Genomic DNA, 23277 nt, shown 5'->3' with positions numbered 1-23277 from the left:
GAAGTCAATTTGAAAATTTTAAAACTCTGACCAACAGAATGATGAACCAACAAATCAAAGAATCAATGATGAAGCACTCTACCAATCTACTGAAAAAGAAGTAATGAACTTAGGGTGCAAAAATCAATAGACATATCATGGTATAGCCAATAAGGGAATTTGTTTTGCTTGACTATGACTTTTTGTTTAAAGGTTTTTGTTTTTATCTCAATAATATATAAATAGTTCTTGAACAAAGAAACATGTAAAACCCAGTGGAATTGTGTTTCAGATATGGGAGGGGGTTAGGAGGAGGGGATGGAAATAACATGATTTTTGTAATCCTGGAAAAATGCCCTAAATTAATCAAATAAAATTTTAGAAATGTTTTTCAAAAAAATAAAGGCTTTTATTTTTGTTTGTTCTTTTAATGAAAGAGGAGGTTGATGAGGGAAAAAGAAAAGAAATGTTTACTAATTTAAAATGAAATAAATTTTAGGAAAATAAATTAGAAACGAGATTGGGTTTGATGGAAAAGAAAATTAGTTATTTTAGACAATATACATTTTGGATTTCTAAGAAACATTTAGATGCATATGTTCAATAGTCACTTAGGTGAGAATAGAACTCATGAAACAGATAAGGACTGGATATATAGATCTGAGGGTGATCTGAAGAGAGAAGAGAGTCAAACCCACAGGAATTCATTAGATCACCAAGACACCATGGAGAGAGAAGATCCAAGACAGAAATCTGAAGAAGGGCCATGCAAAAGGGATAATGCATGTTTCAGATCCAAAGGCTACTGAGAAAATGAAGTGGAGAGTGGTCAATTGTATCAAATTCTGCAGAGAAGTCAAGTAGGATAAAAACTAAAGAAAGAATGTCTATTATATATAACGTTTTAATAAAAGATAAAATGTGTGTGGTAGTTATCAAAGAAAGCACTGCACTGGCAATCAAGAGACCTAGGTTCTAGTTCTAGTGCTACTCATTCATTACATATGACTTTTAAATAAATCTTTTCACCTATTTAGACTTTAACTGCAACATTACAATGAGAAGGAATTTGATCTACACGATTACTAAATTTCTATTTGTGTCTAAGATTCTATAATTTTATTAAGGAAAATAATTTCAGTGTTTTAATTTATTAGGGAAATAACTTGAATTGTTTTTAGTATGCATAGTTGATTGTTTTTGTGAATTATGCAATACTGAAAACCTCATTTATAAATATGTCTTTTGGGTAAATACAATCTAATATTACTTGCAAAATTGACTCAGTAGCAAATCATGATGAGAAACAAAGGCAAATTTTATTATCGTTTCATGTTTTCAAGGGTTAAAATAAAATTATCTAATTCCTTTATTTGCATGTAAAAAAGGATGTTTAACTAGGAGATGGTAGGTGCCCATTCAATTAATGAATATCCATCCAACTAATGCATAAATTTGATTAAATCAAGAATTATCTTCACTATATAGTGAGTAGCAAAAGCACAGTGTTACTTTTTATCAAAAATCAAAACTGTTTTTGAAATTATTCATGAAATTTTGTTTTGAAACCAGGACAAATGTTAAGCATTTTCTTCATTAATGACACAATGGCATAGATAACCTTAGGCATATTGTACTATTTACTATTAAACCTGCTGTTGTAGATGAACCAAGTCACAAAGTTATATGGGAAATTCAACATAAAACTTATGATCCAATATCAATATAAGTGGTAAAAACACTAGAAAAATTCACAGAGAAGGATTTAGCTCAACTTAATGAACTCATCATAATTTTTTAGCATTGGGATCAATCTTAAAGTACTCTAACCCAACAAATATCCAGAATATGTTTATTGGAAGTAATATATGTTCATATGTACATTGACTTGCAGCATATGTACATACACTGACACCCAATCTCAGTCAAAGTATTGTCCAGAGCTATCAGCTTGGGCAAATTAATAAATATTTTAAAAATTACTATTATATTCACTAAATCATTCTTTATTTTTCTTAAAACTAGAGAAAAGAAAACTTAACCTATGAAAATGCTATATCACATATAAAAGCAAAAAATTATTATTTCAATGACCATTAACCATGGAAACTTACCTTGGTGCCTCCTCTACTACCTTTTGATTTCTTCTCTGGATTGAGCATTCTCTCTCATTAAGCCACAAAGCATTTCCTTTTTTATCACACAAAACCTATGGAAACAAGGATAAATAATTATGCATTTTGAATGCAAATCTCATACTAATTATAGCAACTAACATTTAAAATACATGATTTTAAGATTTATAAGACACTTTACATGTATCACTCTCATAATAACCAGCTAGGATATATATTCATGAATGAAGAAATATGGGTAAGAGGTTGAATAAGCTGTTTCTAAACATGAAAGTAGCAAGTGGCAAGAAAGAACCTGAAACCACATCTTCCTGAATATAGAACTCTCTACTCAACCATGCTGTCTCCCTTCTCCTAGTACCACCCCTCCAAAAAACTAACATAGAAGATAAAATGTTTGACCCTAACAGTCCATAAAACAAAGAGACATACAATAGTCCTTATTCCTATGTCCTTTCCAGAATTTCTACGGCAATCATCATTGATGACAGGAAAACTACCACATTTGGACTACGATAAACAATTAAATTTATCATACAAGGAAATAAAAATGGCACTAAGATGATTAAACAGCTGGAACTGGCCAAATAGTGGCAAATCTGTAAAGATTAAACAATTTTGACAGTTCTGAATACTTTATTTTCAATATTCCTCAAAGAGGGAAAGATGTCAAAGGAATGGAAAAAATCAGTTTAATAACTCCCCAAAGAGCAACTGAGAAAGCTGACATTATAGCTGTTTTTTCCACCTACACAAAATCTTTCTTGCTGTGCACTACACACTCAATGAGGATGGCCTTAATGAAACACTGTAAAAGGAATAGGTAGAGCCTTTATAAATGTTTTCCTTATTTGTTATTATTAATACAAGTTATCCATGTTTCCCACACATCAGAGAAAGCATCATCTGGGAAACAAACATGTTAATACATTATGTCTTTCACATTTCCACCTTTCAGTTCGCTCTCTGGCATTAACATTCACAATTTATTCTTCGAGGATTAAATATGTAGCTGTGTACAGTGTTCTCTTGGTTCTCTTCATGTTGCTGGTCATTATCCCATTTAGTTATTTAAATGTTTTCTTTTAACTTAGCCTGCTCATCATTTCTTATGGTATACTATTATTCCATCACAATCATATACAACATTTGTTTAGTCATTCCCCAAATGATGGGCATCCCTTCAATTTCTAGTTCTTTGCCACCATAGAGAGAGCTGTTATGAATATTTTGGAACATAAAGGTTCTTTTCCTTTTTCCCTGATTGCCTTGGAAAACAGACCTACCTAGTAATATTACTGTTTTATAATTCTCTGGATGTAATTTGAAATTGCTCTCCAAAATCATTGGATCAGTTCATAGCTCCACCAACAGTGTATTAGAGTCCCCATTTTTCCACATCCGCTCTAGCATTTGTCATTTTGCCCCTTTGTCATTTTAGTCAACCTGATGGGTGTGAACTGATATTTCAGAAATGTTTTGATTTCCATTTTTCTAATTGGTAGTGATTTAGAGCATTTTAATATACCTGAATATGGCTTTGATTTCTTCATCTAGAAAATATATATTCATACCTTTTGCCCATTTATCATTTGGGAGAAGGCTTTTATGCTTATAAATTTGACAAAGTTCTCTATTTTATATTTTAGATACAAGATATGAAGACCTCTATTCAAACAGCTGTTTATAAATTTTTTTCCGAGTTTTCTGCTTCCCTTCTAATCTTGGCAACACTTATTTTATTTGTAAAAAAATTTTCAATTTAATGTACAGAACGTTATCCATTTTGTATTTCACAATGTTCTCAATCTTTTGTTGACTCATAAATCCCTCTCCTATCCAAATGATTTTCTAAAACACAACAAATATTTTGACGGTAGAATTCCATAACCAACAGTAAAAAAAAAAGATCACACTGAGTTTATTGTTTATTTAAGAAACAGTAAGTTATACTGTGTTGGGATGGTGGAGATAAAAATAAAAAATATAGTTTCAAATTTCAGATCTGACACATAATAAGAATATATGACTACGGGCAAGTCATTTATTTCCTCTGAGGTTTCTTTCTCAACTGTAAAATGAAGATACTATATACCTCATCTGCTGTGTTTGTGTGTGTGTGGATATAGAGAGAGAGATAGAGATAGAGATAGAGATAGAGATAGAGATAGAGATAGAGATAGAGATATGCATCACCAAATCTTAATGTGTTTTATTAGCATGGATTATTATTTATTTTAAAAATTGGCTCAGTAATTTGTAACATGCTGCCTTTCATTGTAATTATTGAGATCATAAAAGATTCTTTGATAGGGAAAAACAAAGCTTGCTTCCTCATAATCCTTCTATATTGTAAGGCTTATATATAAACATGCACAAATGTTACTGTGAGGATGGTAAAAGAAGATCTAGAAGGAGCTTGTTTTGAAGGGGGAAGGTGTAGAATGGTGGGAGCCTTGATGGGATGACTCCTACTCTCTCCCTCTTACACTCTTGTTGGTCTGTACCAACAATGGGTGTTTTCTCAAGAAATTGGCAATCCCTGGTTATAAGAGGGTGATGGGGAGATGAAGGAAAGTCTCCCCTATATGATGTAGTAAGGGATACCCCTAAAATCTCTGGCACAAGGAGGCCAAGGAGAAAAGCCTCCCCCAAGTCTTCAGACTCAGCAGGGGAGGGGTCTTGGTTTGCACTCTGCTATGGCTGATCGGTAGCCACAACAAATTATCTTCCTTTTGCTTCAAGAATAGAACACTTGAATAAATCTGACTGGGTGTTATATTATTTAATAGACAAACAATATCAGGGAAGATGGGAAATATGAGTCCCTGATTTCTATTCCCCAAGATCTGAGACTCTGGGAGCTGTCAAGCTACCCAGAGCTTCTCCTACCCTTTCCCACTATTTCACTCACTCCTAATATAATACTAATGGGTCTAAGGAATAATCAGAACAGGTACAAAAGGCTAAGGGAAGAGAGCAAGGCTCTTTGGCAGAGGGTCCAAAACCTTCTCAGGACTGAAGAGACGACATTCTGGTTAGATGTTTTCAGAGGTATAATGTTCTTGAAATACTTTGTAGGAGCAGTCTCAGGGCTAATCACAGATGAATCCTCGATTGGCTCTTGGCAAGAGGAATATGCTTCCTGCCTCTTCAAGATATCCGTTCCAAAAGCCCAGAATTCTTCTCGGAGCTCTCCTAAGTCAGATCTCCTCTCCCAGCATCCTCTGCTACCAACAGTATCTGCTGTCAATCATCTCTTCTTTCAAAGTTCCATCCTTCCCTTTGCAACCTGCCCTTACAATATCATTCCCATCCTCTGATGCATAATCAGTTATTCTACTTGCCAAGAAAAATATCTTTATATGAGTCCTTAATCCCATCCTTCTATGTCTCTTAGAAACTTTTCCCTTTTGATTATCATCCCTTTAATCTGTAACATTTCCTGATTTTGCTAAATATACTAATTCCTTTAAAAATGGCAGCATATGTGTCTGTGCACCCATTCTGAAAACATTTTTAACTTAAACCAGCTAACCTACTCAAACAAATGTCAGCCAACATGTCAATCAACAATAATTTATTAAACACAGAAGATCCACAGACAGGAGTTATAGAAACAAAAGGAAGATAATTTGTTCCTTAAACGAATTTACATTCAGGGGAGGTGGAGTCAAGATGGTGGCATAGACGTAGTGAAAGTCCAGAATTCTGAAAACCCTTTCTCACCAATTGAAAACCAAATGCTCCTAGGGCACTGAAAACCAAACCTAACAATAGGACAAAATTAAGGAACCCTCCTGCTGGATTCAACATAAAAGCCTAAATTTGAGAACACTCAGGTTTAAGGGGGAGAAATAAAGAAGGTCTCAGGACCCCTCCCATAGGTACTGTACTGAGCCTCCAGCAGTGGCTGGAATCTCTGGGCAGGCAAGGGCCCTAGTCTGGAGGGAGTACCTTGCAGGCAAAGCTGTGCCAGGCTCAGGGTTCTGAACATGGGTGACTGGGAGGAAGCTCAAGGAGAAGCACAGAGAAGACAGCCTAGTCACAGCAGAGGAGACACTCCATATTGTCCCCCTCAAAGTGTTGGCCTCATGGCACATCCAGCTCAGCAAGAACAACTCAGCAGGGCTTCATCTTATCAAGCCTTCAGAGGAGAGGGAAGCTCAAGCTCCACCACCCCTCCCCACAGACTGCTCTGAGAGATTTGCAGACTAAGCTCCAAGGGCAAAGGCTGACAGAAAATCCTAAAACTAAGACCCAGCACATAATGAGAGGAGCAAGAGTGCAGGCAACTAAATGGAGAAAATAAGGGGCAAATATAAGCAAACAACAGAAAAGGAAAAAAGAAATTACAATTGACAGCTTCTATCCAGGCACTGAACGAACAGCAAATGTAACAGAGGAGGATCAAGGAACACCAAGAAAAAACACAGAAACTCCAGTGAATTAGACATAGGTTTTGAAAAACTGAAAATACAATTCAAAACACAATTAAGAGAGGCTGACAACAACTGGGAAAAGACCTTAGAAACCAAGATGAGTCATCTGGAAACAGAGAAACTTGAAATAAAATGAGAAAATGGTGTCTTGAGAGCCAAAATTAATCAGTTTGAATATGAGACAAAGGAAACAAAAGATCAGAAAAAGGATGACCAAAAAGCCACAGATGAAATCCAGTCTTTAAAAACGAGAACAAAACAATTAGAAACAAGCAATTTAACAAGGCAGCAGGAAATTATAAAACAAAAGAAGAAGAATAAAAAATTGAGGAAAATATGAAACACCTCATTCACAAAACAGAAGATTTAGAAAATCATTCCAAGAGAGACAACATAAGAATCATTGGTCTACAAGAAGACCATAACAAAAGAAAAACCCTAAAATTGTGGTATATGTTGGTGATGGAATACTATTGTGCTAAAAGGAATAATAAAGTGGAGAACATTGTACACAGAGACTGATACACTGTGGGACAATCGAATGTAAAGAACTTCTCCATTTCAGGCAATGCAGTGATCCTAAACAACTCAGAGGGATCTATGAGAAAGAACACTACACATAGTCAGAGGAAAAACTGTGAGAGTAGAAACACCGAAGAAAAGTTTGATTTCTCTATCTTGGTTTTCTTATTTGTAAGATGGAGATAATAATAGAACATACAGGGCATTTGTGAAGATAAAAAGAAATAATTTTAAAACTCAATGTACAATATGAATGATAGATAATAGTCATCTACTACTACTACTACTACTAATATTAATAATAATAATCTTTGGAAGACTAGAACCCAACAAATTATTTAAGAACTGATACAAAAGGAAGTCAAAGTCTCAAGAATTTCTGCGTGTGGCTGCTAAATGAATTCAGGTTTTGCAACAAGATACATATTTACAGATTATAGCAACTGACATAATAGGTTAGCCAAGAGAAAGAGCTATTTTGGCAACTAGCTTAAGACAATAAGCAGTGAACTACATATTACCATTCCCAAGTGAAATTTGGAATAAAAGAGGCAAGTGTTCATCAAAAAGGAAATGAAATAATAAAGATTATGGGGGGAAAGGATATAGCCCAAGCTTATCTTGTATGGTATCAAACCCTTCAGCATCAAAGGTTCTAAATTATTTGCTCTGTCCCATATCTCAGCAGGCCATACTACAAGTCAAAATTACGCTTACTAAAAATTACTAAGCAGCTGTCAAAATGCCTCAAGCTCTCAATACAAAAATCAAGGGAGATATTATAAGGAATTTGTATCTTCAATTGGGAAAAAGAAATCAAACATCTGTTAAGGAAAACTGACACACTCATTAGAGACTTCTTGTCAAATAAGAACTAGGAACAATTAAATCTCAGAGATCAAGCTAGAAACAAACAAAAAAAAAACACAAAAAAATTAACCATCAGAACCTACTAAAGTAAAACCCTGAATATCTGAAATAACATTATTATGAACAGTAGATCTACTGTGAAATTCTGGGGTGACAAAGAAAAACCAAGTACATTGCCTTCTATATCCATAATTTGAGTTAACAACAGCTTAAAGACTATGATGCCCCAGAACACTGTTTTCAAAAAAAGAAAACCACCCAGATTATGAAATCCTGCTGTCAGACAGAAGCAAAACTCAGATTTGAAACTGGTCATTAGGTTGTAATCAGTAAGGAATGCATAAGAAAAGTATTTTTTATACATCTCACCGTGCTTAAAAATTCCTTTTTGGAGACTTAGAGAAGTAAGTTAGGGGTCCAGTGCTGATTTCGAAGTAAATTTATAAGTGAAAGATTTTTTTTTCCTTTTAAATATTATTTTTTTATTTGGTCAATTTCAAACATTTGGTCAATTTCAAACATTATTCCTTGGATATAAAAATCATTTTCTATTCCTCCCTCCTCTCCCGCCACCCCTCTCATAGCCGACGTACAATTCCACTGGGTATTACATGTGTCCTTGATCCAAAACCATTTCCATGTTGTTGTTATTTGCACTAGGATGTTCATTTAGAGTCTATATCCCCAGCCATATTCCCTTGACCCCTGTAGTCAAGCAGTTGCTTTTCTTCAGTGTTTTTACTCTCATAGTTTGTCCTCTGCTTGTGGATAGTGTTTTTCTCCTAGATCCCTCCAGGTTGTTCAGGATCACTGCATTGACACTAATGGAGAAGCCCATTACATTCGACTGTACCACAGTGTATCAGTCTCTGTGTACAATGTTATTCTGGTTCTGCTCCTCTCACTCTGCATCACTTCCTGGAGGTTGTTCCAGTCTCCATGGAATTCCTCCACTTTATTATTCCTTTGAGCGCAATAGTATTCCATCACCAACATATACCATAATTTGTTCAGCCATTCCCCAATTGAAGGGCATCCCCTCGTTTTCCAATTTTTGGCCATGTATACTATTCTGTGTTCACCTAATTTACTTATAGTTTCCTTCTTTATGTTCAATGCATTCACCCATTCTAAGTTTATCTTGGCAAAATTGTGAGGTATTGGTCCAAACCTAATCTCTCCCACACTGTCTGCCAATTTTCCAAACAGTTTTTATCAAATAGTGGATTTCTGTCCAAAAACCTGGGATCTTTGGGTTTGTCATAGACTGTGTTGCTGAGGTCACTTACCCCAGGTCTATTCCACTGATCCTCCTTTCTGTCTCTTAGCCAGTACCAAATTGTTTTTATGACCACTGCTTTATAGTATAGGTTGAGATCTGGTACTGCTAGGCCCCCTTCCTTTGCATTTTTTTTCATTATTTCCCTGGATATCCTTGATCTTTTGTTCTTCCAAATGAACTTCATTATGGTTTTTTCTAATTCAGTAGATTTACTAAATTTTTTAAATTTAATTTACTAATTATTAATTACTAAATTTTACTTACTTACTAATTAATTACTAAATTACTAAAAATTAATTAATTTAATAAATTTAAATTAAATTTACTAAAAACTAAAAAAAAGTAGATTACTAAAAACATAGAACTTTTTTAGAAATTCAATGGGTGTGGCATAGAATAAAATAGATAAGTTTGGGTAGGGTGGTCATTTTTATTATGTTAGCTCATCCTACCCATGAGCAGTTAATGTTTTTCCAATTGCTCAGATCTAGTTTTAGTTGTGTGGAAAATGTTTTGTAGTTGTGTTCATATAGTTCCTATGTTTGTCTTGGCAGATAGATTCCTAAGTATTTTATATTGTCTAAGGTGATTTTGAATGGAATTTCTCTTTCTAATTATTGCTCCTGAAATGTGTTAGAGATATATAGAAATGCTGATGACTTATGTGGGTTTATTTTGTATCCTGCTATTTTGCTAAAATTGTTGATTATTTCGACTAGCTTTTTAGTTGATTCTTTAGGATTCTTTAAGTAGAACATCATATCATCTGTAAAGAGTGATAGCTTGGTCTCTTCATTGCCAATTTTAATACCTTTGATTTCTTTTTCTTCTCTAATTGCTACTGCTAGTGTTTCTAGTGCAATGTTAAATAATAGAGGTGATAATTGGCATCTTCGTTTCACTCCTGATCTTATTGGGAATGCATCTAGTTTGTCCCCATTGCAGATGATGTTGGCTGATGGTTTTAAATAAATACTGTGTATTATTTTTTGGAAAAACTCTTCTATTCATATACTTTCTAGTGTTTTCAATATGAATGGGTGTTATATTTTGTCAAAGTCTTTTTCTGCATCTATTGAGATAATCATGTGATTTTTGTTGGTTTGCTTGTTAATATGGTCAATTATGTGGATGGTTTTCCTAATTTTGAACAATCCTTGCATTCCTGGTATAAATCCCACCTGATCATAGTGAATAACCCTTTTTTAGAAGGTTTTGTCTTTGTTTGAATTTTGTCCTGTATTTCCTCCGTAGCCTAGGTTTTTCCTCCCTAAATATTCTCAAGGGTCACTGTCCTTTTTTTGGAAGGATTTTGAGACTCCTGTGCACAATTAGCCATCTCCATGGATGTTTTACCTTCCCTTCTTAGTTAGAAATCTGAGTGAGCTTTTATGGACACTGTTGAGCAATGTACAGTGTATGGTGGTGTGCTTATCCTATCCACTTGGAGCATTATTTCCTGCTTTTTTTTTTCAGATGCTGTGCTGTAAAATATTGTCATATTGTTCATTTCCTGGTATTGTGTATTTTCCCCCTTTTTATTTGAATAAAAAGCATGGCACCAAAAAAAAAGAGAGAAAAAGAAATCTGAGTGAGCTGGGCAGGTTCTCTTGTATGGAGTTAAGCAGCAAGGAGTTTGCCTGATACAAGTTCTTGAATCTCCACAGTCCTTTGCAGCTCTTCTCTGTGCTACTTCCCAGGGGTGCCCATGGTCTGTACTCCCCTGCCTGCCTGGGTTTCCAGTCTAGCTGCTTTCAGAGGGAGATGCCCAGCCATCCTAATCAGCTCCCAAGGATCTAGAATTGCTCCTTGCTCACTCAGGAGGTGCTCCTCGCTCACTTACTGATTCTGGCATACGCTCTGGCTCTCTCTGAGCACCTAAGGTCTGCGATCCCTCACGTGCCATGGTTTCCTGTCTAGTTGCTTTCAGGGGTAGGTCTCCAGCGGTCCTAATCAGCTCTCAAGGACCTAGAGGTGCCCCTTGCTCACTCTAGAGGTGCCCCTCGCTCGTTCGCTGGTTCTGGCGTGCGCTGGCTCTGGCTCTGCAGGTGGGGTGGGGAAGGGTAGATCAGCTCATGTTTGGGTGGAAGCTTTTTCACCCCCTTAAAGTGTGGAAATGCCCAAATCACACGTACCTTCAATGCTGCGCCCTACTGTACAATTCCTCCGTTCTTCTGAAAATGATTTTTAAGATATTTTGAGGTAGTCTTTGTTGGTGTGTACTGGGGAGAAGAAGTGTCTCGCATATAGACTGCCTCCATGCTTACCCGGATGACCACATAAGTGAAATATTTAAACAAAAGAACTTGATAACTAAAGATTCCTATAAAATGAAGGCAAATGCTGCTTTATTCAGACTAAAAAAGGTTTTAGGAAAGATTTCTGTATACTTATACAACAAAATGAAAAGCTAAAATCATGTCCCAACATATACAGAGAAGATAATCATTTTATTCATAAGAGTTTCCCCTATCTTCCCCAGAAATAGTAGGCGAGTTCAAAGAAAAGAATAAATGGTCTAAATACCTCAATATTTTTCATCAAAAATAATCTGATTATTTCCAAATCTAAAAATTGTATGCCTTAAATAATTTACAATTTATTCATGAGTTGAAGTTAACTGTAAAAACAGAAAGTCATGTGGAAAATCTTTACATTCAAGTAACAAATAGATATTGAATTTTTACCAAAATATTTATGGCCTTTAATATAATTTTTTTTCACTTGTGGACAATTTATTCCTTTTGCCAGTTACACACACATTTGAATACTCACATGCACCTCTTAACATACCGATATGTCTGAAATCATAAAACAATTTCTACCTGATTCCATCTATCACCCAATTAATAATGGGTAGTTTTCACACACACACACACACACACACACACACACACACAGAGCTTTCCAATTATTTTGTCTTTTTTTTTTTTAATTTAAAAAAATCTTACTTTTAACTTGAATCCTCTAGGGAGCTATTGAATTCCATTGGTTCCAGTGACTGAGTGGTCTGGGTTATAAACAGAATTAAAATCACACAAAAGTAATGGTGAGCATTTGTGATCTTACCAATGTGGGTACAGGAACACAGGCTATGTTTGGGATTCTTGTCTCTGGGTTTTTGTATTTAAAACTTGGGAATATTCTGGATGTGTACTATTTCTTAAATAATTTTATGATTGAATTGTTTCAGTTTGGTTATTCCCCTGGTCACTATCTATCCTGGTACCCACTGTACCCATACCAATTGCCTCAGTTGTACCTACTGCCATTTCTAAAACTGTTGTTGTACCAAAAATAATTTCCTCTAAAGTTATTCCCATTTTGTCTAAACACTTGACCCCAACATCTGCAGTCCCTCATCAGGTGTCCTTTCTTCCCACACATGTAACATGTAGGTTCCTAAGCACTAAATCATCTTAGTGGTCTATATTCCCTAACAACAGCCAAGCCCACATTTGTTTCGCCTTTTCCCACCTTATTCAATTTGAATTTTAAACTTCTTATCTCTTTTGTTAGCTCTTCTACCAGTTCATTGTTTCCCTCATCACATCTTTCCTTGTCTGCATTAGAAATATACATTGCTACATGCCTTAATTCATCCAGTTCCATAGTGTTCCAGTCTGGGCACTGCATTTTGAAATAGTCCTTAACCACTGCACAGGTTATTTTTTATAAATTGTCTCCTTAAACGGCATACATCCCTTCTTTTGTTATGTCCAGGTCTATATACCATTCTCCCATTTCTATAAGCCTGTCCATGAATGTAGAGGAGTTTCTCCACTCTCTTGCCTCAGTTTCTCAAATTTTTGTCCAAGTCCCTGGCCTGTCTGAGCACTCCCTCATTGTTTTTAACATTGCCTGACTTCCTGAGTAGTTTGTTGTAACCTTCCTCACAGTTCAAATTCCTGAAAATGGATCCTGAATTGGCCAGTCAGGGGTATTCTAATTTTGGTTTGTCTCCTGAATAATTTTCTCCTCTCTCTTAATTCTCACAGTAATAAGCACCATTGGGCTTAGACAACAATTTTAATTCTAAAAATTTGAACTCAAATGTTAGCCCGAAATGGATTATCCATAGAAGTTGTTCCATACTAATATTTTCACAATTTAGACATATTCATAAAAAGACCAATGGGAATTGAAATACATTTTATTAGTTGCTGTTCCCTTAGTCTTTTTTAAAATGTAATTTACATTATTTGAACCAAAACTTCCATCAACCTTTCTACTCTTGTGAGTGAAACATATTTATGATTTAGACACCTTATAAATCTTGGTCCTATATTTCTGAACTCAAGCTCAAAAACTAGTTCTATCCTTTTTCTTTACCTGAGATGCCTAAATCTACAGCCACTGTTATCAAAGGTAGAGTTGTCTTTTTAAATCACTAAGGGAATCTCTGTTGTTTATTAAGTAGTGCATGTGTCTATTGTAAATCTTGAAATCTCTGAGACTTGTGAATGTTAAAAATTTCCCCATCAGGGAATTCTTAATTGGAACAAATTCCCTACTGAGAAACATTCCCCATTTTGATGTGAGAACTCGCCAGGATCAGAAATGGGAGGACCTCTACTCCAACTGTACTTAAGACTGCTTTAGGGGAGAAAACTCCTTGCTATGGGAGGACCCCTACTCTACCCGTACTTAAGACTGCTTTAGGAGAGAAAACTCCTTGCTAAACAATGAAAGTACTTGGACCCATGTTTATAATAAAGCAAGTTCTTTGAGCCAGGCCTGTTTTTAGAATTGATACAATGGGATGCTAGGTACCTAAAAGGGTCGGGCAAGTTTTCTCTTGATGAGATTAGTTGACTCAGCTGTGTTTTCTCTCGTTCAGACTTACTGAGGAAATTGGTTGACACAGCAGCATTTTTTCTGATTCAGACTTACTGAGGAGATTGGTCGACTTAGCAGGAATTTAGATGGGCAGTCCTTTGGAAAGCATCTACAGTGATTGGTAGATGTAGGGACTTAGGGGAGGTGACATGGGAGAAAAACCCCTATATAAGAAAAAGCAGAATCTCTTGAGGATATATCCTTTTGGAGAAATCCTTTTGGAGGATCTCTGATGAGGATTGCTAGGGAAGAATCTCTTGAGAGAGGCTCTGGAGAAAGGAAGCTCTTGGAGGACAATCTCTAAGGATGTCTTGCTGGAGCTCCTCTAAGGGGGCTCTGTCCCTCTGGAGGCTCTGGAGAGAGGCCCTTTGGAACAGTCTCTGGCTGGAAGGCTCTCTGGTGAAGTCAGCTGAGATGGAGCTGGCCTGGTGTCACTAGAATCCTTGTTTAGGCAGACCTTGTGGTGAGTGTTAAAAGACTAACTGATTCTCTCTCTTAAGACTCAGGTCTAGGCCATATTGGCTTGAGGCCCTTCATAATTATTCCTTTCCTACTCTTTCTCTCTTTCTCTAATTCCTCATTATATTATTAATTAAAAATCTCTATAAAACCCAGTTGACTTGGGTATTTGAATAATTGGGAATATTTCCCTGGTGACCACCTTATATTTGATTTAAAAACCAAGACACTGTAGTGAAACATATTTTCTGTGGTCAAATTTACTCACCCTCTCTTATATCTATCACAATTTATATCTTCTACCATTTTAACTCACTACAGTTTAAGACATCAACCATTTTAAATCTCACACTATACTGAGCTAAAATAGAGCTGGTTAGCATAGCTGTTTTACTCTATACTGAAAGAAACACTTTTATCTATGTGATTGCAGGACCCTTTGTGCAAATTCAAGTGTTCTGGAAATTGAGGATGGTCACAGAACACCATGCCACAATGGAATCATCCAAATTTACTTTCAGTTCAACCATCAGGAAAGGTCCCTCCCAATGCTGACAGCTCTTCCCCAGAGGCCATGACTATCTTCTGAATTAGTTCTTGTAAAGGCAGTTTTGATTATGTTGATCCAGGTGCTGCAGGTTAGAAGATGATGTTTTGCTTTTACTTTCCCCAAATACTGTCTCACTGGATTTTGGGGGGCTTGGGAATACCCATGAATTGTCTTCTAAAGAACTTCTGCCACAGGAATTCTGTTCCTGAAAGTTTATGCCACCACTTGGAATGACTCTCTCGTTATCTGCCCATGACTGGAGACTGGCTCTCTCTAATAAAATCTTTGTATCTCCAGGCAAAGGGGAGCCCATGGGACCACAGAGAACTTTGCCATGTGGCGAAAGAGGAGCATGTCTTTTGTAGGTTGCAGTCAAAGACGTCAAATGTAATTTTGTATAGTCCTTCGCGAGGTCTTCAACACACTGGACTGGAGCACAAGCTTTCTTGATTGTAGATGGAGTTCTGAATTTTCTTAGTAGTTCAGATTGCACTTGAGTCACAAGATGTAAATTAGACATTTCTCTCTTGAGGTAGGCACAGTGGATGTTATCACTTGGAATGCTTGGCCTTTGGAAGTCCATTTTATTGAGATTGTCTTCCTGAGACTGATCCTTGTGTTTGGCACATTCCTTTTTCATTATCTCCAGCTTCTGTTCCAAACCATGGATCATCAGGCCACTGCTCAACTTTTCCACCTCCCAGTTCAATGAAGGTCAATTTAGGTTCCTCAGAACTTGCTGAGTCTCAACCTCTGTCCTGAGCTGGAGGAGTTCTACTTCCTTAGTCTGGAGCTGTTCATTTAATACTTTCAAAGATTCAGAGTTGACTTTATTCATTTTATCCAATTTGCTTTTCAAATTATCTCTGTCCAGGCAGACCTCCTGATAAGCATGATAGGCCTTATTTACTCTTTCTCTTCCCACTGAACTGGTTTCTTCATCTAATCGTGTTTCAAGAAGCTTTTCTTCCAGAAATCTTATTCTTTTCTTTAGGAGGGAATTTTCTTTCTCTGAATCCTAAAAGTCTTTTTTTGATGTCCTCATAAGCAGGGAGAAGGGCAAAATGTGAAGCCATAGATTCATCTCCTGTATAGATTGACATCGGAGTCACAGCATCTCTTCTCTGAGTCTTTTCATGGTTCAGAATACAGATGTCATCTTCAATTAGTGCATCCATGATAGCGCCTCATTGGCACTTTCAGTTTCCACTACATGCTGAGCAAACCAAGAACACCCCAGGTCAGTGGGGTCACGGCGGGCTTCCGGCTTCCATGGGGCCGCCGCACCAGCTAGGGCAGGCCTCAGGCTTCCCACACCCATGCCACCCGGGAACCTACCTAGGCCTCCATCCCAGCCACTTCCGCTTCCTCGCTGGGCACAGCCACTGAGGGGTAGGGATAGGGCAGCAGGCGCAGCCCCACAGTGAGCGCGCTCCTGCCCACTTAATATAATTTATATAAAAAATGAAGAGGATCAACAATAATCCATCTGAAAGAACCAAGAAAAACTGGCAAGCGATAAACTCAAAAAAGCTTAAAAGAAATTTGTGGGGATGAACATGATGAATTGAGGCCAAAGAAAGAAAATCATATTAAAGGCTAGAACAAAAACTGAAAGCATTTCATTCACTTCTCTTGCAAGTCACAGGATAAACAGCATATTAACGAAATGGGACATTTGGTTTAAAAAAAAGAAAGATTTCTTCTCCAAAATGGAATAAAAGTACTGTGGTGGGCTGGCCACTAAGATGGCAGGGTAATGGATCCTTAGTTCACCCAAACCCTCCAAACATGCAGTAGCATAAAATAAAGTGCCTCAAAACAAAGGAAAGCAGGAGAGATGTCTCATTAGGGTGAGAAGGGAAAACAGCCCAGGAAGTGGGGCCCCCAAAGGAGACATCAAAACCTGATCCTCCCCAAAATGCTACAAGTGGCCTGAGGCAACAAAATAGCAGAGTGGGAAAGCAGCTCTATGCCAGCCCTATGCTTCCACACGGACTGAACAATGAAACAGCAGAACATGGGAACAGCCCATGTGGCCTGAGACAACCAACTGATAGAACAAAGAACAGCTAAGCACAAAAGATAAAAGGGAAAACAATAGCATAGGGAAGAGGAATTCAGCTGGAAAAAACTACTTCAATCCTCTCCACAAGAAGTCAGCCAGGCCACTTCCTCAAAATGCAAGTGACAGGCCCAATCATAGCTGGGTCTACCCCAAGCAATAGGGAAGGTTACACTGAAAGCTTGGATTAGTGCTCCATCTATCCCAGGAGCAAAACCTTAACATAAAGACAAGGTAATAAGGGGTGGGGGCAATAACAACTAGAAAAATGAGCAAAAGATGAAGAAAAAAACCTAACGATAGAAAGTTACTTTGATGACAGGGAAGAATAAAATATAAACTCAAAAGTCAGAAATGTAAACACAGACAAATGCACACACACAACTGTGAAGCCCCAAAGGAAAGTGAGAAAGGATGTCAGGCCCCAAAAGAATCCCTGGAATAACTTGAAAAGAATTTTAAAAATCAAATACTAAAAGAAATGATGCAAAATTCAATGACTTGAAAACAGAATAGGCCAAATGGAAATGGAGACAAAAAAAAAAACACTACAGAAAACCACTCCCTAAAAACTACAGTGGGTAAAATGAAAAGGGTGTCCCCCGCAAAAAAAAACATCAAAGAAAATGACTTCCTAAAGACTAGAAAGTGCCAAAAGTAAAGACAAAAGCTAAAGGAAAAAAATAACTCTCTAAAAATTAGAATTGAGCTAATGGAAGCCTTTGACTCCATCAGGAAACAATATGACAAAATGTAATGAATGAAACAATAGAAGAAAATGTGAAATACATCAGTGGAAAAAAAACTGACCTTGAAAACAGATCCAGTGGAGGCAATCTAAGAATTACCAAAATACTTGAAAGCTGTATTGAAAGCTGTAATTTAAAAAAAAAAACTAAAACAAACAAAAAAAAAGTCTGGACATCATATTACAAGAAAACATCAGAGAAAACTGCCCTGATATCCTTAAATAAGGGGCAAGGGGATAAACATTGAAAGAACCCATCAATCACCTCCTGAAAGAGATCTTAAAATAAAATATCTGAGGGCTATTATAGCAAAATTCAAAATCTCCCAGACCAAGGGGAAAGCAGTACAAGCAGCCAGAAGAAAACAATTCAAATATGAGGTAGGGACAGTCAGTATTACACAACACCTGACAACTTCTACATTAAAGAGTACTATAATTGTAAAGAATAAATACAATTCGCTTGGTTTATTTAATAGAAATATTTATTTATTTATTTTTAGGCCCTTACTTTTCATCTTGGAGTCAATACTGTGTAAGGGCTAGGCAATGGGGGTTAAGTGACTTGCCCAGGGTCACACAGTGTCTGAGGCCAGATTTTAACCTAGGACCTCCCATCTCTAGGCCTGACTCTCAATCCACTGAGCCACCCAGCTGCCCCCAATATTTATTTATTTTTTAAAAAAGTTAATTAATCAGTTGGGAAAAGAGAACAAGAGTTTATATTTAAAAGTTCAAAATTACTTAATTGGAGACTTTCCTAATTCAGTACCAATGTTCACTGATTTGGAATGGTCTTTCTTTTTCTAGCAATATATCCAAATCTTAACCAATCTTCAAGACCCTGTGAAAACTGAAAATCCTGATGAACTTTTCCTGATTGTTAGCCAAAAATCTTTGTTTCCTCTTAACCACTAAGTTACTTACTGCCTAGAAAATTTATTTCCTACTTTTCATTTATTGTTGGATATTAAAAGCTACTTTTACATTTCTATATGAATATAAAAATGTAGAAGACAGAAGCACATATAAACTATAGCAAAGTACCTTAAACATAAAAATCAGCAAAAATTGGACAAAATGGCTTTTTCCAAAAGCACAATAAAGTGTTCTGTATTGTTACTATATGTTTCAAATACTAGAACACCATAAAAGCTATAAAATTATTCATGAAATAATATTCATTTATTCAATTCACTCAACAAGAATTTAAGGGTCAATAAATAGACAAAAATAAAATAGAATCTTCAAACAAAGTAAATAAATTCTTGGAGCAATATTCTAACCTTTCCTCCCATGAAAGTCAGATTGGGCTTTTCCTTAAAAAATACTGAGACATTCCTTGAGACTTGTTGACTTCAATTCCTTATAACCTGAATACAGAGTAGTCAGTAGGAGATGGAGAAGCTTTCAGATACTTGGCTATTGATTTGATAGCTTATCTGAATCAACTCAAGGGTTTCCCAATGCCTAACTTTATTAAACAGTCACCTCCTGCTAAAGCTAAATAAATTTTCATATGAATTCCTAAAAGAATGATTGTCTAGTGTTGTTCCAATATTGAACCAAAACTATTAGGTGTCTGGACACAATCAGAGCCACTAATTGAACTGTCATAGACTGGCAGAGGCTAGAACATAATGAGCTCCTTGAAGGAGGAGATGAGCACTGTCAGAGAAGATGAACCTTCAAATGCCTCAATTCCTCTGCAAATGGTGGTTGCTTACTAAAAGCATCCTCCACTTCTGGTACATTAGAGAAAAAACTTACTATGGGCTATTCAGAAAGAGATCAAATCTTTTGCTACTAGCAGCAATGCAATGATTCAGGACAATCCGGAGGAATTTATGAGAAGGAATGCTATCCACATCCAGAGAAAGAACTGTAAAAGTAGAAACACAGAAGAAAAACAACTGCTTGATCACATGAGTTGATGGGGATATGACTGGGGATGTCAACTCTAAGTGATTACCCTAATGCAAATATTAACAATATGGAAATAGGTCTTGATCAATGACACATGTAAAACCCAGTAGCATTACTCATTGGCTACGGGAGGGGAGTGAAGAGGGGTGAGAGAAAGAATATGAGTCATGTAACCATAAAAAATATTCTAAATTAAATAACTAAATTTTTCAAAAAAATATTTTTTGAAGATTTACTTACCAAATTTTGTTTTAGGCCTTCTGATTTTACTGGGCCTTCCAGACTGATTTAAGCCTCTTCCAATTTCTACTAGGGGACCTCTTTGGACCTCAGTTCACCTTCAAAATGGTAAACTGAAGAAATTAAATTAGAAGTCTAGGATGCAGAGAACAGAAAAGAGATTTTCCTTTCATTGGGAAAGGATAAATTCAGGAGTTGTACTCTGTAGATGAACCAATTTGATGCCTTCATTTTGCTAAATGTCATTATCATCCAAGGATTTTAGAAGAAGGATTTTAGCAGCTTTAAATATGACATATTGTATAAAATAGTTTTGAATGACTTTTTGGTACTTCTCAGTCCTCTAATTTTATGTGTTTAGCCAGCCACCTGATGGACTAATCTCTGATTACTAATTGTGATATATAAGACAAAAGCAAATAGCTGGAATTTTAGGAGTCTAACAATTGTACTGAAAAAACTAATTTTTTGCTTGTTTTTTTTTTTATTTGGAATTTGAGAGACTAACCATAACTTTATGGCTTTGATTTTGTTGTAATTCTTTGATACAAGCCATTAGCGGAAACACTTGAAAGAACAATTCTCTCCAGGAGGATTTCCAGGGGAACTGGAAAGACCTCCAGGAATTGATGCAGAGCCAAAGGAGCAGAACCCAGAGAACACTGAACACAGTGTGTGATGCATTATGGCACAATCAAATGTAATGGACTTCTCTACTAGTAGCAATGCAATGATCCAGGACAATTCTGAGCGCCAAGGAGAAAGAATACTATCCACATTCAGAGATAGAACTGTGGGAGCAAAACTCAGAAGAAAAACATATGATCAATCACATGGTTCGATGGGGATATAATTGGGGATTATGACTTTAAATGACAACTCTATTGAAAATTGAATATCATGGAAATAGGTTTTGAACAATGATACATGTATAACCCTGTGGAACTGCTTGTCGGCTCTGGAAGGAGGGAAGAAAGAAGATAGGGAAAGAACATGAATAATGTAACCATGGAAAATATTATAAATGAATTATTTTTTTTAATTCTCTCCAAGAACCTAGAAACATTTTTAGAATTGTGGATACAGACAAATATGCCTAATGTATCCCCATTTAATTAGCTGAAGACAAGTAGGCATCTGAATAAGTTTAATTCACACTCAGTCTGAGATGTGAAGTAAAAATAATTCTCCTTCTCTTTGGAATTTCTTGTGAGGGACTCAGGAAGTAAAGAGCTCCAGGCTCAGGAGAATTTCTCTAATGCCAGTGAAAAAGATCTGCAATCACATGAGAAGCAGCACAGATATGGGTCTAGAAAAGTCTCTGCCTTGATTGTTTTTTTGTTTTTGCATTCCTTGATATCTGTCTCCCATCACAAAAATGCAATCAGACCACAGAAGGAGCTCCTTCTGAACAAGCACAAGGGTAGCATAGGGCCATAGAATTCCTTTTCCAGGGATCAGCCTCAGTTATACCACAAGATAGGAGGACTCAAGTGCCAGCATTGTCCACACAAGATAGCTCAAGTATATGGCAACAACTCTCTGATCTAGCATCAAGGAAAAGAGCACAGGACCTGTAAAAGAATTGACTTTAAGGCATCTCATTGTTTTTCCCCAGTAATGAACAGAAGTTAGCAGGAAAATGACCTCAGTAAGGGAGAGCCCAGAGCAGGTGGTCTACAGTGTGTACACAGGAAAGTAAACCCAATGTATATTAAGTAAACACAAAGTAATTTCAAAGGAAAATACTAGCAATGTAGTAGGATCAGGGTAAGTATTAACAGGAGATGGATCCTGAGCAAAACTTTGAGGAAAGGTTTCTAATAGGCAAACATGAAAAGGAGATGCATTTTAGGGATGGGAGATGTCAAGTCAAGTCAAGGAGATGAAACATAGTGGGGTCTCAGTTCCAGTACCCAGCACAACTGCAGAGGAATAACCAGGGCAGGAATGCCAGAAAAGGAAGAAGCCTCTACCTCCAGCACTTTGAACTAAAAGGGCTCACTAGCTGGCTAACAGGGACAGAGTCCAGTAGGCAGTGTATTCTTAAACCCCAAACCAGGAACTTGCATAGAACAGACAAGGAGGGCAACAATCGGAGGAGCACAGAAAGCTTATAGGTCCCCAGTCTGACACTAAAATCACAAAATAACATAACCCTCGATATTCCAACCAAGAAAGCAGCAATACAGCCAGCCAAATTGCAACAAAGCTTAGCCTTAATAAGTCCAAAGTCAGGAAGCAAGTTGGAAGAATCAGCAAACAAAATATGAATGCTATCATAAAGAGCTATTATATTGGCAAGGAAGTACAAGGCTTAAACCCAGACTCTAAAAATGACTCTAAAACATCTAAAAGCAAAGTCTCAAAGGAAAATGGGGCATAAACTCAATTAGATTTCTTGGAAATTATAAAGCAAAAGGTTTTTTTTAAGCATAAAAATAGCTTTTTATATATGAAAAGGAGCATTTGAGGAAAAAATGAAGAAGACATAAGAGATATATAGAAGAAATAAATGGAAAGGAAATTAACAGGCTGATATATGAAGTACAAAATCTTGCTGGGTTCCTTCCTTCCCTCTCCCCCTTCTCTACCCCCTTTCAACTTCCTTTTGTCTATTTTCTTCCCCCAAGTAGACTGAAATCTTGTAAAATCCTTTAGAAATGGTCTTTCTTTCTATTTGTACCCCTAGCCCTTGTCACAATGCCTAGAAAACTATAGGTATTTAACAAATGTTTGCTGACTGACACATGCATGAACATAATTTAGGATACAAATATATTACACAGAGAAATAGATAGGAATGAGGATAATGAGAAGTTGGGGGAACAGAGGGAGGGTAAATTAAGGAAGAATGAGTCCTAAGCAAAAAATTTCTATAGATGCACAAAAATATTTATCACTGTTTGAGGCAGCAAAGAATGAGAATCAGAGAGAGTCCCAATAAATTGGGAAATAGACAAGCAAGTTAAAGTATTGATAAAGGGTGTGGAGGAAAGGAGGGAGCTGGCCTACCTCTTGTCTTAATCTGAACAGCAACAGCTGATTTAAGTAAGCCTACATCGTAAGAAGATGTGGCCCAAAGACACTTAGGTATATCAGGAGGTATTTCAGAAGTGAGAGGCTTGTTAACCTCCTGGCTCTCTGGGAGAAGTACAAGGAAAAAATTTAAAGTTTCCTCAGGTATTTCTAATGACATAGAGTCATCTGGAGCACAAAA

General features: G+C 36.6%; 1 protein-coding gene, 1 long non-coding RNA gene and 1 pseudogene across 3 annotated transcripts in view; 1 reads left to right on the top strand and 2 right to left on the bottom strand.

Annotated features, from left to right (window-relative positions):
• The window catches only part of PCCA (propionyl-CoA carboxylase subunit alpha), a 569394-nt gene that overhangs the window by 329456 nt on the left and 216661 nt on the right, over positions 1-23277 (bottom strand). For both annotated transcript variants that reach the window (XM_007501342.3, XM_056807506.1), the window contains one exon: positions 2094-2188. In XM_007501342.3, coding sequence (XP_007501404.1) covers positions 2094-2188 — 95 coding nt within the window. The remainder of the gene's footprint in view (positions 1-2093; positions 2189-23277) is intronic.
• LOC103092279 (uncharacterized) overlaps positions 1-23277 on the top strand; it is a 48501-nt gene that overhangs the window by 10484 nt on the left and 14740 nt on the right. The window lies entirely within an intron of this gene.
• On the bottom strand, positions 12290-17929 carry LOC130455841 (5-azacytidine-induced protein 2-like; annotated as a pseudogene).

This window comes from Monodelphis domestica, chromosome 8, assembly GCF_027887165.1.
Source record: "Monodelphis domestica isolate mMonDom1 chromosome 8, mMonDom1.pri, whole genome shotgun sequence".
Lineage (NCBI taxonomy): Eukaryota > Metazoa > Chordata > Mammalia > Didelphimorphia > Didelphidae > Monodelphis > Monodelphis domestica.
The sequence above is the reverse complement of the archived record's forward strand: the minus strand, read 5'-3'. Positions and strand labels throughout refer to the sequence as shown.